Raw genomic sequence first — 19,140 nt, 5'->3', positions numbered from 1 at the left:
TAAGTCTTTAATTTGCCGTATAATTCGTTAAATATAGCATTATCATTTTTTCAACCAATCGCTCAACATAGGAACGGTAGTGACGACGCCCCTAAACGAACGAATGATGTTCACTAAAACCAAAGTTTTTGACGGAAATGCAACGAACTCGAAAGTTGTCTATTAATTTCAAATATATCAGTTTGCCTGTATTTGTTTTGGTTACGAAGGAAAAACGACTACATAAAAAACAGTGTTTATGAATATTTTCTAAGATCTCGATCATAGGGGGCAACCATGTCAAAATAGTTGTATCTGTACGCAATAATCAGGATCATGTACCAAATAGTTTTACGATATATAGCATAACAAAGCCACACAAAGGATTTCAAGTGGCGAAATATTGAAAAAAAATATTGGAAGAAAAAACTTGAAAAATGGAACGACCTTAATATAAGCAGACTAACAAAGGTCTTTCCCTTGGAAAGGTGAGAAGATCTAATAATCAGTAATAATATCAATAGAAAGACCTACATAAAACAGATATACTGAAGTAAATGCGATTTCTAGCTATAGAACAAGGTGAAAGCGACAATTTCCTTCGGAAATGAATGTTCCAAATCAGGAATATGATAGTTGTTTTCTAGTCTTTTCGTTGGTTGTTCATGTTAATATAGTCAAGCTTTTGATTTTGAAAGCCTCTTTGAACTTACCTTGGAGTTCTTCTGTTGTTTTTTTTTTTTTTTTGTTTTTTTTTTTTTATTACATTCTTGCTTTCATATTCTTGATTATCCTTTCACCATGAACGCGTATACCTTGTTTCAGTCGACAGGTCAAAGAAGCATTTATTATACTTCTGGTAAAAAAACATTAAAGATGTGGTTTTAAGCCTAACAATAATCATAAAAGTTTGCCCTATTAACATATTTATATCTTTTTGATTTATACATATGGCACGTTCTTCGCACAACTTGCTTACAATAAATCGCAATCTTATATATATATATCAATCTCTTGGATCTTTTTTCTGTATAATGATATAGTATAATTTGTGTTATTCTGATATATTTTAATTATCTGTGCTAGTAATCCTCGGACACTTTCGCAACCATTATCTTCCTCATCGGCATGCGTATTACTGAATGTGACTTTCTAGTATAGTGCCTATACTTGACTTTCTGAGGTAGATGAATCCGTCGTTAAAATGATCAAATTGACGTGTTATGCCATAAAAAGGCAGATCGGTCATATTTTGACTTCATCTATTCACTGCTTTTATTTGGATTAAATTGGACTGATAACAGCTTAATGAGACTGAAAATGATACCTTTGTTAAGACACACAAGCTTTTCACCTTACGTAGAAGTACGTAAATTATATTTCAATGTTTTTCTTCAAAATGATATATTTTTCAAAAAATTAAAACGCATGATCTGTACAGTTTCCCAAATTTCTAAACAACGCACTATTTCATTATTGTAAAAATTCACTGTATTTGGAAAATTCCAAAATCAAACCTGTCATACCTTTTGTTTCATTCATATAAATATAATGAACTCGTCCATTGTACAGTTTGATGGTCGATTGAAGCACATGTTTGTGTAAAAAGATATGCAACTTAATCTGTTTTCAGATAAACATAATATGATTATACTTTAAATGCATTCAGATTAGAAACATCCAGCAATGTTAGATTAGAAATTATTAAGTGTGGGGGTCTGGATGGTGATCTTCATTTCTATATTCTTTAATTTTAAGTCATATTTCTCTATTCTTCACAACTGTTGTCCATAATTCTCAAGACTGACTGTAACATATCCAGACTCTCTTGTCAAAGAACATTGGTTTAATTGTATTTATCAAAACAAAATAATTAAAATTCGACTTGACCGTTTAGTATAATATTAGGACAGAAAACTAAAGACAAACCATAACTATAATTGTTAATCCACAAACAAGAGTATTTTTATAATTTCTTATAAAAAATGTTACTTCGGATCTAGAGTTGTCATCCTTGTCTTCATAAACAATAATTATTGTTGCGTAATAAAATTTCGCATGCTTACAAAACACACAAAGAACAAATTTAACAGGTAATCAGATAAAGGTGAAGCAATACTAACTTCATCCAATTGAATTGCGTAAGATGTAATAACAATCACCAGTTTATATCAAATTAAGTGTTAGGGGTATATTTGGTAGGGAGAATATGAGAGATTTTTTAATACAATTTCTTGTTAATATTATAAAACACTCATCACTCAATTTTTTTGTTAGAAGTTCAAAAACCTATATGTCAGTATTGGTATCGTGTTTCGATCTCTCATTAAAGTATTTAAAGCAATAGAAAGTTTGGGCTTCAAAAGTCAACACAATTATTGACTTTATACAGAAAATCAACCATCTTAAAGCGTTTATTTATTAACATATAATACATGGATATATAGCAAAATCATTTTTGAAAATACTGCAAAAACATTAATTCTGATTTATTCAGTGGTATTGTCATGAAGTGCGTTTAAGTTAACCATGGTACATGTGTAACAAACATCTAATTCGCTCACGAAATCTTATCACACACTCTAGTAATTGTAACTGTATCATAGTTATTTTTTTAACTTTCAATAAACAAACTATACGTGTACTAAACGTTATCATTTGATAATTTGATATCCTGTATGTACATGTCGACATAGTGGTTTTGTACAGGGAAACATTTTAACGTTACACATATACCAAAGGTACAGGCAAAAGTATAAAATTCGATTTTAAATACAAGCTAAGGTAAGGCGGTTGTAATGGTTTCACATTAGTTGTATTATTGCCTGAACTTTCGTATTTATCGTGGTTATAAGAAACTGATTAGTATATATTGATGATATATACACAGTCATACAGGTAAAGATAAAATATACCAGACATTTGAATGCGAGGCTGAGTTATCTTGTGTGAAATTCTCCCATTGTTTTACCTGAATCAAATTGATTTATATCAATACACTTATTTGACATGACATAAAGATCTGAATAAACAATTAGTCGTCCAAATCTTAGTCTTCTAGACTTCAAACCACACTACATGATTGAATTTAACTCTATCTTATATTGTGCTACTTATTCGTTTTCAACTTTGAAAATTATGGAATAACGTTAACCTTTATTGTTTCAACTTTTTGTTTTTGCAGTTTTTTTTTCCAGGTTGGTTAATTAAACCAACGTGAGGTATGAAGTTAGCGTTTGGAAATACAATAAGATAAATACATGCACAGAAAATATTTTAATCTCAACCACAAAACACAATAATTTATAGTCTATTTTAGCTTTTATAATTTAAATAATTGAAACGTCATTTGAATTCAATGTTTCACATGTGAACTAATCGTTGAAAGATGGGATATTATAAGCACCCTTATACGAGTGTTTGCTGATTGGAAAATATCTATACTGCAATCACAAAATTAAGACGTTTTATCTGCGAATTAAATTACACATTATTACCAAACATCGGTAGTGACATTCCTTTGTTAAGATTTATTATTCAAAATGTTCCACGTTTAAATTTCGCAGTTTTAAGTTAACATTTCTAAGTTTCCACTTGACATTTCTGAGTTCCAACTTGACATTTCTCACTGCCAATTGGGTATATATCACTTCAAAATTGCAACTCAGAATGTCAAATTGATAGTGGGAAATGTCAGAATAGAAATGAAAAATTATAAAAAAACTAGAATATCTTTACATGTCTTTTATATATTTCTCAAGCACAGCTGGATTCTGTTCTACTGTTTAGTCTTTTCCGATTTGTAGTAATGTGTTAAGTGCATATGAAGTGTAAGTTGATTGAAATAAATTGAAAGTATGCATTGATTGCAATATGAGCTAATTGCTGCATACTTAAATTAAATTTGTTCACAAAAAAATATTTAGTGGAGATGAAAAGTAAGATATGGGTTAAATGATACAGACATACAACTTATCAGTTATTAAAATCATTAAAAATGACTGAAAATAGTTGATTTTGAAACAGGCATTACAAATCATGATCTTTCATATAGTAGTAAAGTAGTAAGTCATATAGATTAATAGTATTTGACTAGGGGCCTTGTTTGTCAATTGGTCTAAGTAGTCAATCTCTTGTATCACTAATGTCAACACTAAGGATTTGAGTTCGACTCCAATCTTAATTGACTATGATTTTCAGTTTTCCTTCTGAAGGTCGGCAGTTCTCTTCGGGCACTCCGATTTCCTCCACCAATGAAAACTTACCGCCGACAAAAAAGCACAATAGTGCTGAAAGTGGCGTTTAACAATCAATCAATCCATCAGTACATGACCCATCAAATGTGTTTTAATTGTAAGACCAATTACGAGTACTGATATTTTTATTCTCCGTTATGACCAGTGTTTCTATCTTTTAAAGAAATTTCATTAAATATAGCGATAGTCAGTCACATTTAGAGTACTTTTTGTGTAATGATAGCTACATGTAGAAAGCAGCAGTTGAACAGCATGTACATGTAGTGTTAAGATTGTTAATGACATGAGCTGAAATATCTGAATACTGTAAATTCAGAATTTACTGCCTGCATTTTTATTGCGATTTCGCTATGACAGACAAGATTGTAAGAACCGTTATGGCGATTACAGGAAAAGCTGCGTAAAAGTATATATGTCAGATTTCCGATTGTGAGAGATATCTTATTATTGCGATAATTACCCAGTCACATTATTCACAGTAATAAAAACGTCGCAATAATTTCTGAATTTTCAGTAGTAGAAATTGTGAAAATGTCCAAAATCTTTTATAGACTGGATAATTTGTATACATTAAAAAAACAAAGAAACATGGTTAATACAAATGAAATAAAGTACATACACACTAAACTTAATTCTGAATTATTTGTTATGAAGGATGTGTTGGGGCTGGGGGTTAACACAGATAATGTGTAATCTAGTTAAAGGAATTTTGAAATTTCTGGTATACATTGTTTGTTTTAGAGAGTAAATCATTGAAAATGCCAGCTGTAGCATTGGCCATGATGTTGGTTCTATCAGTCACTATCTGCCATGGAAAAACCTCGGTGACATGTATGTTTATTAATGTTTTCTTCTTTCTGATTATTTGTAGTGATTTTCATTTTCAACTCATCATGATTCAAGGGATCATCGCATCTCCTGTAAATTATGTACTGATAGTAAGATTTGACGTCAAATACATGTTGCTACCTGTGTAGTGTTTATTAAGTAAAATTTTAACTGGACGGGATGTATAAATAAATGAACATTGATTCAACACCAAATTAAATTCGTTTATGTCATTTGGTTCTAAGATCCGATAAAAATATGACATAAAGTTAAAGCTAAATGTTCTATAATTTTTCATTGTCTAATCAAAAGTATACCTTTCTAGTTGAATATTAACTTTTTATATTTTATTAGATTTATTTCCAACTGATTCATGTGTCTCTGATCCATATCTTGTTGACGAAAATACCATAGCTTACATGAAGTTTGAAGGTGATTTCGGCAGCCCGGAATGTAGAAAAATGTCGTTCACAACTCCAAAATCTGCTTTCTATTCATATACAATGTGCATGAAAGAACTTATTTACAGTAGCCAAAATTGTCATAGTACAATTTACTTCAAAAGGTGTTGTTCTGAATACATCAACTATGATTATAATGCTCAGGTAATATATATAGTATTGTACAGGTATAAAGCAAACGTATAGAAAATGTAGGAAAATAGTAACAATCAAATAAATAACACTACCCAAAAATTAAACCAATTAAAATTTCTGCAACATCAGATTTATAGATCTTGCTCATTATTCATAGAAGTCTTAATATCATTTGTTGCTGATTTTGCACTTAAATGTGTAACGTCACAGTACCCAAATTACACCGAGTACTCAATTTGCTAAAAGGTAACAGAAATTTTACAGGTTTTTCAAAGTGACTAAACAATTTGTATTTTTATTATTGGTCATTAGGCAGGTCTTCCAACGTAACTTAATATACTTGAAGATACAAAAACGGTGATAGTATATATCAATAAGTGAAGTATCTAGTGAAAAAAGTAAAATTTACAGATTTGTCACATGCGACGTTCACGAAAAGTTGACTTTTGAAAATGAGCAAATAAAATTTGACACAGACATCCATTTCTGTTACAAAATGCAAAATAAGCATGGACTTTTGTCAACTTGTTCTTTAAAAAATTGTGGAGATATAAAACAGACATCAGTTATTTGATTTGTATGGATGTGAAGCTAAGCATGGTTGCAATTGAGGTAATCAGTATGACAGAATCTTGGCTCGTTTGGAGGTCGGTTCAAACCAATTTTTATATGTTTCAGTATAGACTATAAATTAAATTTGTGGAATTATACAGTAAACAAGGATAAATTTACCAAAAAACACAGAATGGAATCTGTAATCTTGGATTTTTTCTAATAAACAAAGTCGAAAAAACTGTCAAAACAGATGTAATTTAGGTTTCTCTCCGTAAAATCATTTATTTAATCTGAGAAAATTTATATGATACGAGTGGGGAAGTCCGTAAAAGTACTATAACTTAAAAATAGTATATCGATGAAAAATAATTTTGAATCTTTAAAGCAGTGTGTAATAACGTCACAAAAGTCATTTAAAATGAACGACTATAAAATTAGTTACACAGGTGTTGATATATACAGGGTCATGATATTTCATATGAAAGCGAAGCTCGAATCCCTATATGACATTTACTGACCCGTATATGTCGTATTAGGTCACTTGCACACTGTGTAACGAATTTATCTTACCAACTATCTTTCTTCAGAAATCCCTATAAAATAACAATTAAAAACTGAAAATGACAATGCGCATTTGTAACGATTTAATCAGATAACAAATAGAATTACGATTTATGGTTCACAAATACATGTATTTTAATAATTGTTGTCTACTGTAATGAGGCCTTTTTCTATTAAAAACACAGTCGGTTACCCTTTTCCTTCTTTTGAAGATATCAGGAGATGGCTGTTCAGGAAACTCATACATGTTATATGGCAATAACAGAATGTTTTCACAATGTTTAGACGATGCTAGTCATGTTTCATTTGAGCTGCAAAAATCACAAAGTGTTAAAAATGGCTATAACAGATATGACGACAGAAAACCGCAGGAAGTAATTCCAGACAAACTAAATGACACTTTTGAGTTTCAAATTGAGACGAAATGGGATTATAATTGTGAGTAATTTTATTTCTGCTATATGCATGTACTTTGATTATTTGAAAAAAAAAGAAAAAGTAAGACTATACGTCAATGATACAGCTACCCATGCACACAAATAACAACTAGAGGTCAATATAGAGTCCTTAACAGCAGAATATATTTGTTTTAAATGTCATGTGTAAATAACCAATGTAAAAGACATGAATTCATACAGAAACTGTAGAAGATGTGTAATAATAATAATAATAATGAAAATAATAATAATAATAATAATAGTAATGTTAGTAAAGACTATATATGTTCTGACACTTGCATAAGTAATGGTGTCGATGGCTTTGTGTCACTACAATGTCATTAACTGTTCAGACTAAGTTCAAATATGATTTACATCTCATTTAGATGGCTTGATTGGTGGAATAACAGGTGGAATTGTTGGGATGTGTGTTCTCACAGGAGTAGGAATTTTTTGTCGCCGTAGGAAACGCAAAACAGGAAAATACTGTGGCACATGTCCCACATACAGACCCAAATACTCGAGTGAGTTTTATTATTCCCCTTGCAATCCGTAATAATAGATTTCGAATATGAACACCTGCTCACCTAGATATTTGTCGTATGAAAATTGGACTTGTATCGAATGTTTATTGACCCTCTTGTATACCATATTCAATTGTTTACTGTTTAATTTTTTTTTATCCTGAATAAGATAAAAATGACTGCCAGCGATTGTCAAACAATTTACCAATCTATCGCTCAGCTAAAAAATACACGAATGTTAGTCTTTCGGTTATTTCTTTTCAGCAAAATTTTGGAATGAATGAAAAACAATCGGAAACATATGAAAACAAAATCGAATCCATTCTGTGTAATGTTTTCAAAAGCGTAGACCAAAATAATTGCATTGGTATAAAACGTCCTAAACTTAGAAAATTCAACAAATAAAGTTGTTTTCATTTCCGTGTACGAACAATGACATTAACTGCAGTTCTTCAGATTCAGAAACGCACCCTCGGATTAGAGTGAAATTTGGTATCATGAGTGCTCTGGAATTTCTTGATATGTATACTCAAATTTTAAAACACATCTTGTATCAACCACCTAAATATAAAAAAAGGAGATGATGTTTGATTGCCTATGAGACAACCATCGAGAGGAGACTAAATGACGAGAATATAAACAACTATTTGTCACCGTAATACCTTGAACAATGAGCAAAACCTTTTCCGCATCTTAAGCATAGTTTGAAAGGCACTTGTGAGTTTTTAAAACTGGACTTTTTAAGATCCATTAGTATGCAATGGTGACTACAGTAGTTTTTAATGTGATAATGTCAGTCGTTCTTCTCGATAACTTTGATGGATTGACCTTCATTGTGAGAGTACCTGCGATAATCCTCGGCTTTTAGCTGGCGTCGTGTTTTGTTCAGTCTTTATTTTCTATGTCGTGTTTCGTATATTGTAGTTGGTCATTTGGTTGTTTTTCGTTTTTGCCATTGGTATTGTCGGTTTGGTTTCGAGTTATGAGTTTGAATGTTCATTTGGTATATTTCGCTTCACTTTTTCAAGTTCGTGTGAATACGTTCGTAAGAATATACAAAACAATGGTCATTGAATGGAAAAAGAACATTAGCCGTATAATAAGAAGTTTGTGGTTTGAAAGCAACATATATGGCATTTACAAACAAATGTTTAAATTCGATACATATGAGAAAGAAAAGATAAATAGCATGGTTGCACAGTTAGTATTTATTGTAACACAGATGTTTGTTTGTATGTAAAGATATAATATTGTCTTTGAAAACATTATGCAAAAGATCTAACACTTAATCTTTTTTTACGATATACTTGTTATTTGGATTAATGCCACTGCGTTTTTTTAAAAAGACGATATATTCGAATTTTGTCTCGATCAATTAAAATTAAAATCCAATTTTGTCAATATGACGGAACCATAAACAAATGTCATCCAAGTGGTAGGTTAAGCTAGTATCAAACCAGCTTCATGTTCATGTACCAAGTCAAGGATATAACAGCAGTTTTTCACTCCTTCCGTTGGTTGATAACGTTTGATTTTGTCAGTTTTTATTTACTTTCCTTTTTTTAATTTACCTTGGAGTTCGGTAGTTTTGTTTTACTTTTCAATAAACTTGCATCTGATCCACATGTGGCATTCGTCTTGTTGCCAAAATATGGTATATACATTTAGGATGTTGTATTGCCACATTCAACGTTTGTTGATACATTAATGAACTGTGTACGACTGCAGGATAAACAAAGGCCAGTTTTTTTACTGAACAAATCATATACCATATTCCGACAAAACATTTTGAAAATAATCTATGAAAAGTTTACAAATATTCCAGTCAATTTATATGCAAAAATCAAAATACAATATTCTTCGATGAATTGTTTCATGCAATATAAATCAATTTCAGGGTTCGTGACAGAGGGGTTAGCCCAAGGTTTCTCAGCAGAATGTGCTGTAGCTGGCATATTGTTGTGTTCTTGCGTACTATGTAGACGACAAAAATGTAACGGACAGGAAGAAGATAAATGTGAAAAAGGTATACATACCTAGAATGGTGTAAACTTCACAATAAAACGTATATATGCTGAAATGAAGTATAGTGTAAGTGGTGTTTTATGGTGACAAAAAGCTTCTTTTGACTTGTTTAGAATAGAAGCGAAAGATACGAAAGGGATTTTAAAACTCATAAGTTGAAAAAAACTGAGAACGCTATGGCAAAAAAAAAGAAAAAAATCAAACAACAGTATACAAAACAAAACATAGGAAAATAAAGACGACTGAGCAACACGAACCAAACCAAAAACCTGGGGTAATCTCAGGTGCTCCGGAAGGGTAACCAGATCCTGCTCTACATTTTTCACCCGTTTGGTTGATCATGCAAGTACCATCCTGGTGATATGTCTAATTCGGTTGGACACATTCGTTGAAAATTTGTTGCGTAACTAAGACGATTCTTGCAAACAACAGTTCACTGAAACATGTGAAGGAAAGGTAGCATATTTGATATAGAACTAACTAACATAAGTGTTCGATCAAAAGCTTTTCCCTCGAGCATCACTGAATATAAATTTATAGCAACTGGTGCATTAAAAGTAGAACCAAAACATATATTACAAAATGTCAAAAATATTTAAATGTTAAGATTTTTCTGTAATATTGTTGCACCCAACTGCTCCGGTGTCAACGTAGATATGTTCCTTCTGATCAATCAAACAGCATAAATGAAGTTGAAGAAGAGTTTATCTTCCCAAAGATGACTCAGAAAACGACGAGTTTTCATATACATATCATCTACCATAATGATTTTTCCATTTTGAATTTTCCAGTTGACTGATCCTTATCATTGTACTTACAAAACAACATAGAACACAGCCATATTTTAATAAATATATATTTTTTTCAAATAAGATCACTTAATTACTGATATATTCATATTAATGATATATGTCGAGTTATGCATTTGTTTCTTATGGTTTTTTATAGTTTCTATGGAAACTGATTGCACCTCATCTGATTCAGAGAATAAATGGGAAACCGTTTTGGGGTTAAAAGATCCTGACACAGCGCCACTTCTCCAGTGTGACAGCTAAAACAGCACATATGAAGATTCAGAAAAGAAACATGATTGCTTAAAATGAGAAAACTTCATTTATCATGTTTATATCTCCTTATTTAGTATTCTTTCCACACTGCACATAAAATTACAATTATAAATGTTTATCAATATTTTCGAAATTTTAATCATGAATTGATTAAAAATAACTGCAGTGGTGTTAACATTAATCACCATTCAGTGTGTAATTACCAAATTTGTTTAGAATATGACCAATAAAATGTTCCACATATGTATGCCACGTTACCATTCCCTTTATCTCGAACTGGACTTGATTGAATGCGACTTGAACTTACAATGATCAACACAATGGTAGCAACTTGCGTATCAGAAACTGCTGCTTTTATTATTTAGCCGATCGAATTCTACCCGCTTTTATTTGTTTTTGTTTTGTACTTTTTTGTTGACTGTTACCTGTCTTTTCGTCATTTTTCGATCGACCCTGATGTTGTCTGTTTGTAAGTGTAGTCTCAAAGAATACATTCAAAATAACAACTGAACAATACGCTTCCGATATAAAGTTCTCCGGAAGGGTAAGCAGATCCTACTCCTCACGTGACACCCATAATGTTTATCATGTTGAATACAAATTCGTTGATGAGTCTCAATCGGTGATGTTAGCATCGAGGAAAGGAGGACGGGATTATGGTAACGACAAGTTGAACTTATCTGTTGTCATCTTTGACACACATATTCCATAACAATCAACCAACTGGTACATAAAAATTCGATGGGATAAATATTACTTTACCAAGTATAACCCTTAATTCAATAGCTTTCTTGCTAGCAGCAACTCTCTGTCAAGTAAATCATGATAGGAAATTCAAGTTCTAGAGTAGGGTATCAACTGGGAGATATATACTCATCATGTAGGCGATGCTCGAAGGTTGCGACTTTGTAAATTAAAATGGAAAGTTCACAATTAGGAAAACTTAAACCTGGTTTTAAAGCTAGCTAAACCTCTCACTTGTATGACAGTCGCATAAAATTCCATTATATTGACAACAATGTGCGAACAAAACAAACAGACATAATAGGTAAAAATGTCAAAAATAGGGGTACAGCAGTTATTGTGTTATAATCTTAATCACTATAAACACAAAGAAAAATGTCAACAAAGAAAAACAAAATGGCATAAAGACAAAGCACATAAGCAAAAAATGAAAGACGGGAATAGAAAAAAATGACCAAAGCAGAATAACACAATGGTGGGATGTATAAGTACTGAGCAACACCAAATAAATATTACCAAAAATGGACTGAACAGCAAAGGTTGATAATTTACAAAGACAAATAAAAGAACACTATAACACGTAATTAAGATGATAAACAACATCAGGACCTAGAATCTATACTTCAAGACCAGCATGTAGTTTTTGTGAAGTTGATACGGAATATGTATCAACACGGTCTTGGTATCTTCCTATAAACTTTTTAAGAAAATGGCCGAGACGTTCTTTGACATAGCCCTGGTTCATCAACTTTCTGCTCAGACACTGGTAACGTTTTATAAAGACTGAGTAGCAGCTGCAAGCTCTTGAAAGCCGAATGAGTTGGAAAATATTAATATCCCATATGCAGGTGAAGTTGGTATATTACTTCTAAGGTGAGGATTATAATTACCTTACCTGTATTTTGCGAGATCTTTTGGATTATTTGGTCCTCAATGCTCTTCAACTTCGTACTTTATTTAGCCTTTTTAACTTTTTTGATTCGAACATCACTGATTAGTCATTTTGAGACGAAACACGCGTCTGGCGTATAGAATTGTAATCCTGGTATCTATGATGAGTTTATTTACTTCAATATTTTTTTCAAGTTCGAAGGAATAAATGCGTTCAATACACTAGTAGTCATGAAACATTGAATTATTTACTAAAATAACATCATCTTAATACCGGAACTTAAGGTTAACGTATAATGCTAGTTTCTTTTCATTTTTTTCCCAGAAGCTCTTGTATAAAGTATGCAAAATATGAACAAAGAATTATCATTACCGTTTATATCTTACTATGCGGTATTGGTTTTGCTCATTGCTGAAGGCCGTACGGGAACCTTTAGTTGTTAACTTCTATGTCATTTAGTCTCTGGTGGAGAGTTGTCTCATTGGAAATAATACCACATCTTCTTATTTTAAATCGGGGAATAAAAATGATATGAATCAAACGTGCAGTGAATGCTCCTTTATTTTTCGATTAACAACATGGTTGCATTGTCTTTGTGATGCTTTATGCTGAAATAATGTAAAGTTTCCGAAAAAGCCTCTTTCCAAATCTTAATTTTGGAAGATATTACTTTTCATTAACCATCATTATATTAGTGGGTATATCTGATACATAAGTCATCTATATTATTCTGATAGACGTTTGAGTAATATAGAAATAAGAAAATGGGGTATGATGGCCGATGAGACAAATATCCACCAGAGACTAATTAACATATATGTAAGAAACTATAAGTCACCGTAGTTTACCATGAAATTTTGGTCCAATCAGCTTGAAACCTAGTACACATGTTGGTTTCAATGTGAACTTCCATAATCTATGCCAAATTCAGAATTCGACCCAGATTTCACGGTTAAAGCAGGGCATGGTGTGCTATGGGCATATGTTCTTATTGCTGTCTGTCTGTATATATGTCATTTGTATATCCCCACTTATCATATGACTAAATTTGTGGTACTTTGATAATTTGCATAGCGGCCATATTGCCTTATCATGACGACAGTCATTACAATACGATTATACATTCCCCTAAATTTAGAATGCAAATTTGCAAATTCCTAAGGCGAATCAACAATTTGTCCAGAAATAAGTGAAGTGTATATGTTTGTTGCTTTCTGTTCGTGTACAAATAAACAGTGTCTATCTTGAAAACTTTCTGCCTTTTCAGTTTGAAATTCGTAAGCGTAACCGTAGTATAATTGCTATAGAAAATAACGAAAAATCGTAAAAAAGCAAGATTACAAATAGAAATAAAGATACAAGAAGAGATTGTCATGATTTGTCCGCATATAGGGAAAAACCTTGCAGGCTGAATATTTGGGTTAAATAACTTTTATCTACCTGCTTTCTTATTTTTCGGCCTAATTCTTTTTAAAACATGATGATTTCATACTTCCCATTTCGTAAATTTTTCCTAAGAATTACACAACATGTTTTTTAAATATTCGCTCAAGGAAGTTTTCAATGACACATTAGTCAAAGATCCAATATGGAATAAAACTGGATTATATATATATATATATATCCGCAAATTTGATATGATTTAAATTAAACAAAGGAAAGTAATTTATTCAAAAGAGAAAAAGTCACGTGGTGCAAATCATATGAATAAAGTACCTAGGATTTTGTCATATGTATAAGGAGGGGTATACTATTTTAACGTTGTCTGTCCATCCCTTTGTCTAATAAAATTTCCGTCGCATTTTTCTCTGGAGTCTTATAAATAAGAGCTTGTGTATCAGGCTTTAAGCTTAAATGAGCATGTTATACAGTAGGATGCTTTTGAACATTCATTGCTCCTTTAGTTTTTATGTATGTATCATTCCACAATTCTTTTTTTTTTTCAGTAACAATGAATTTTTTGTCAATTTTGAAGAAATGTTTTATTTCCTTTTATAGTATTTACTCTGTGCTAACACAATTCATTTAACTGGCAAATAAAAGAACCAAAGAAGAATAAATTAAGCCATTATTATTCTAAACGTCTGCATTCTTGCAGTCTCATGAATGGTACTATTCGTTAATTCCCCTACTGAACATGATATATCTGTTTGTAGTACTCTGAAAAGGCTGAAATAAGTGTTTTGTCTAGAAAATTTTAGCAGAGATAGGGATAATTTATGATATATTTTGCAAAAGCCAAAATGATTTGATCTGTGTTGTGCTTACAAATATTGATTTGATGTTGAAATGCAGTTGTATAATTGATCAAGTTCATTTTTCTTTATATTTGACTAATTTCTAATCGAGTCATAAATGAGACTTGTAAATATTGAAGCGATTTTTTTTTAATAACAGGTAGTTTAAAGATTAGGATTATATGTCCTTCCAAATGACGGTTTGTTATATGATAACTGCCTTTACACTTATTCATGGCATTAAACTCATCTGAATAATTCATTGTATTTCTTCACTCAGATGGAGCCTTGCTTCTTTGCATTTGTTGTATCATTAGATACATGTAAGTCAGATTTTTATTTGTGATTGATGTCTCAACATTTTTATGAAAACTTCAATTGAAAATCGTCCTGGTTGTTATTATTTTGAATAATATGAAATATTTATGATTAGCAATACATTGTTAAAAATCGTCTTTCTTTATTTGTATAACACAACTTCACATACATGTAAAAGTTGATCTCTTATTAAATTTTCAATAGTTTATTGAAGTTTTATTCAATGTTTAACATGTATCTATCATCTATAAATAATAAAATATATGTACAGGTAAAATTTAATTCTTATCAAGCTGGTACATATTTACGACCTCCACTGATATTGCACAGGTAATATCACAGCAGGTGTTAATTACACAGGGACAACTGTCCGACCAGTCTGACATCTAGACGGATTAAGGCATCCATAAAAATAAGTCGCTACCTGTACTGTATGAATATATGTGCATACTAAACCAGTGTGATTCTAGCCGTCGATAACAGCCATAAAGTAACATCTAAATTGATATGTAGCAGATGACACTAGCTAACCTTGGTGCTGTACTGGTTAATTCATACTTATCCTCCATAACAAAACTATACAAAGTAGCATCGTCATTGACATGAATTAGGTGACACTTGAATCAGGTAACACTCATTTATAACCTTGATGCTGCACTACTTAAACTACACTTATCTCCATAAAAAGTTTTTAAAATAGTTGTTTAGCAATGGATGTCTCATCGATTAACTTGTGAGCTATGCCACACATGAAAAGCGTACCATTGATAGTACATTTTGTATAAAATCGTTTTGTCGATCTTAGTTGTTGTAAATAATGTCTACACGATGTAATGTCATGTAGATGGTAGTAACATAAGAAGCTTAGGAAATATGCAAATGGTACAGGATGATAAAAAGAAGGGCGGTTTGTAAACTCTAGTTGTAATTCTTGTGGGATTATTGACGACCTATAAATCTTAAATATAACAGTTTCAACTCTTAATGTTTTTCTTTTTTCATCAGATTCAGCTCATGTTTTTGGATAAATGTGTAATCAGACCGGGGTGGTCCAGCCCATATTTTCTCATCTGTGTATTTCTGCAAGGCATAATATATTATACTTAGTGAGGCAAAGTAATTTTTATGAACATACATGAAAGAAGCCAATGTCAGCCATCCTGATACTGCATCTGATTGACAACCTATCAATAATTGGCTAAGATCATATTTGTACTTTAAATATTGCTGTTTGTTTTCTGAGCTATATAGATATTTTGAAGCATCTGGAGCAAACCAACATGCCTTTGATAAATACAAAGCGAATAAACTTCTAGATAAACCAGTTCTTGAATTATGTAGATAATGATTTAGTAGATTATAGGTATTTGCAAAACCACAGTTCATAATAAATGGTAAACAAGAATATGTTTGTTGTGCTATTCTGACATTTTCACGTGTTAAAGTTTCAGTGGTGTTGTATGGTTGACTTTGATAATCTTTCAGGGTCTCAGAAGAAGCAAAACAATTAATTCCTTGCTCATATAAATTTTTAAGTATGGTGCTCAATTTTTCTTTGTTCAAAACATTGAACCTTGAGTTGAACAAGTTATTGTCAGGAATAAAATAATGTGACAAGATGGAATATTTAACACAGTACAGCAGTCTTTGTAGACAAGCCATGAAACAAGTTATAATATTATCTGGTCGCCATATATTTGGGTCTGTTTCTTCTGAAATCCAAAACATCAATGTCTTTAAGAAATATGAACATAATAAATCTTTCAAATCTGCATGTTTCTCTACTATTTCCTTCAGCAAAATTTTTAACAAAGCATAACATAATAATTGTGAATGACTGAAGGAAAATATAAGAAACTTTTCTGCTACAGAAAACGAAATACGCCATTCCAGATTTTCATTTATGGATCCTTTGATGCCAATGGGAACAAATAACACTCCACAAGATATTATTTTTGAAATGATTTCAGGTGAAGACCACGTTGTACGTGGTCTGCTAATCCATGGCTGTACTTTAATGATCCATTTGTCACATTTAAGGCAAGCTGCTATATCAAATTCGTCATCGCTATCTGATATACATGGGCCATGAATTTTTGTCGTTTTAAACATTCCGAGAGGAGACGCTGACAAAACAAACAGTTTATATTGTTCACTTGACAGCATACATCCAAGATGGTTGTTTTGCCATATTTTTTTGAAAAATTGACCTTCGAAAGGCTGATTTAAAAGACGTAGTTGAGTAAAACATGGTTGGGTCTCCTCGGTATTCATAATTAGTGGAACTGTCCAATGATCATAAATGACTTCTTTTTCTGATTCATACACTTTCATGTAACGATCAATAAACATTGTATCCATATCACTGCCTTTCAAGTCAAGTCCTTCACCTTTACTTCCACTTGCTATTGTTCTTCTGTTTGATTTTTTTGACATGTCAGGAATACATAATACGAACCTCCTAATTCTCACAACCTCCTCAGATCCAATCTGTTGGCATAGATATTTGTAAAAATTCAACGATTCATAATTCTCTGTGGACATTCTCGCCGTTTTATGCAGTTCAGTCTACAAAATAAGTTGTCATCAATTTTATATAAAAGTAACAACTTCTTTATCTTACAATGATAGAAAAAAACTAAATGAACAGTAGTATTTACGGATGTTCGCTCCTCTTGTTTTTGAATTTTTGCCAGATATTCGGAATCCTCTGGTTTTATCCACGTAGTGCCATTAAAAATTTTGCCCACTAACCCCTACTTTTCTCTCCATAATTTGATTACATATAGTTTAAAATGTCATCTTTGAAAATCTTATAAAATCCTTGATATTGAAAGAAAAAAGGTGCCAATGTTAAATGTATGAAACATCTGGAGAGAATTATTTCCCACCAAATTTTCAATGGCTTCTATCTCGAAAACAAGCACACTGACCCTTATTTTTTTTATGCTTTTTTAGTTTCTTTATTTATATACTATCATCTTATGATAGTCTTTTAAAAAGCTTGTTATTTTGAAACAGAGTAGCGAACATTCTTAATAACTTGGTATATTTACTAGTTACGGAACTGACAAAAGAGTTCCCACACGAGCTTTGTCCTGCTAGGACCTCTTTAAACTTTGAAATTTCTGACTAACTCCTTTCCCAGAAATCATCTGTAAAGGTGGCATGACATCAGAGAGAAAGCTCGTTGCCAGTAGTCAATTTTCTACAGATAGGTTTTCCATTCACATAATTTGAATTGGGTTTATTTACATTCGTGTCCAGGTTTATATTTATAAAAATTCACAAAAACTACATGAGGATTTGGAAAGGAAGGTGTTCCTCCATTTCTGTATTCACTACTTTTTTCACCCACTTTTCTCTATTCTTTATATTTTTGGCCCATTATTCTCTATTCTAATTTTGGGTCCGTTTTTCTCTATTCTTTATTTTTGTACCCTTTATTTTGCACTTTATTCCCATTATTCTCTATTCTTTGAACTCCATCCAGACCCTACTATATGCAGTCCAGGCTTCTGTTGCTATCTAATACACGTATAACTCTTTCAGCTGTTTGTTTTCTTATATTTTCTTAAATAATTAGCTTTAAGAATAATTAAAACACAATTACTTGTTTAAGTAGTTCCCATGACTGAATATGGAGCAAAAACTCTCTGTTAAACTCTCTTTTATTTTTTTTCAAAAGTCTATCCTAATTCATGTCCAAAAATAGATGTCCAGAGACGTTCAAATGTCCCAAATTATGTATGGATGAAACTTTGATATAACCTGCAAACCAATTTTAATTTATAAATATAAATTTCGGAGATTGACATAGTTTGATGGTAATAATATTCGTGATAGATCTAGGTGAGAAAGGCATGCTTTTCAGAGCTTCATTAGTTTTATCTCCTGTCTATGATAGTATAAAATTGAGAATGGAAATGGGGAATGTGTCAAAGAGACAACAACCCGACCCAAGAGCAAAAAACAGCCGAAGGCCACCAATGGGTCGTCAACACAGCGAGAAAATCCCGCACCCGGAGTGCTAGTACTAGTACTAGTTCAGGGAAAATGGACGTCATACTTAACTCTAAAACATATAAATGAACTAAAATTAAAAAACATACAAGACTAAC

The 19,140-nt window shown here is 31.7% G+C and overlaps 1 protein-coding gene across 2 annotated transcripts in view; it reads left to right on the top strand.

Annotated features, from left to right (window-relative positions):
• LOC127718263 (uncharacterized) overlaps window positions 1-15,227 on the top strand; it is a 29,111-nt gene extending 13,884 nt beyond the window's left edge. Inside the window, exons 1-7 of one of the 2 annotated variants that reach the window (XM_052224268.1) lie at window positions 2,741-2,763; window positions 4,977-5,066; window positions 5,418-5,668; window positions 6,988-7,213; window positions 7,599-7,736; window positions 9,634-9,762; window positions 10,710-15,227. In XM_052224268.1, coding sequence (XP_052080228.1) covers window positions 4,994-5,066; window positions 5,418-5,668; window positions 6,988-7,213; window positions 7,599-7,736; window positions 9,634-9,762; window positions 10,710-10,816 — 924 coding nt within the window. In that variant the 5' untranslated portion in view covers window positions 2,741-2,763; window positions 4,977-4,993 and the 3' untranslated portion in view covers window positions 10,817-15,227. Of the gene's footprint in view, window positions 1-2,740; window positions 2,764-4,976; window positions 5,067-5,417; window positions 5,669-6,987; window positions 7,214-7,598; window positions 7,737-9,633; window positions 9,763-10,709 lie in introns of those variants that run through there. The other variant, XM_052224267.1, reaches the window with a different exon arrangement.
• Window positions 15,228-19,140: the final 3,913 nt, after the last annotated feature.

This window comes from Mytilus californianus, unplaced genomic scaffold (genome assembly GCF_021869535.1).
Source record: "Mytilus californianus isolate M0D057914Y unplaced genomic scaffold, xbMytCali1.0.p SCAF_10, whole genome shotgun sequence".
Taxonomy (NCBI): domain Eukaryota; kingdom Metazoa; phylum Mollusca; class Bivalvia; order Mytilida; family Mytilidae; genus Mytilus; species Mytilus californianus.
This window is presented reverse-complemented; position numbering and strand designations above follow the sequence as displayed.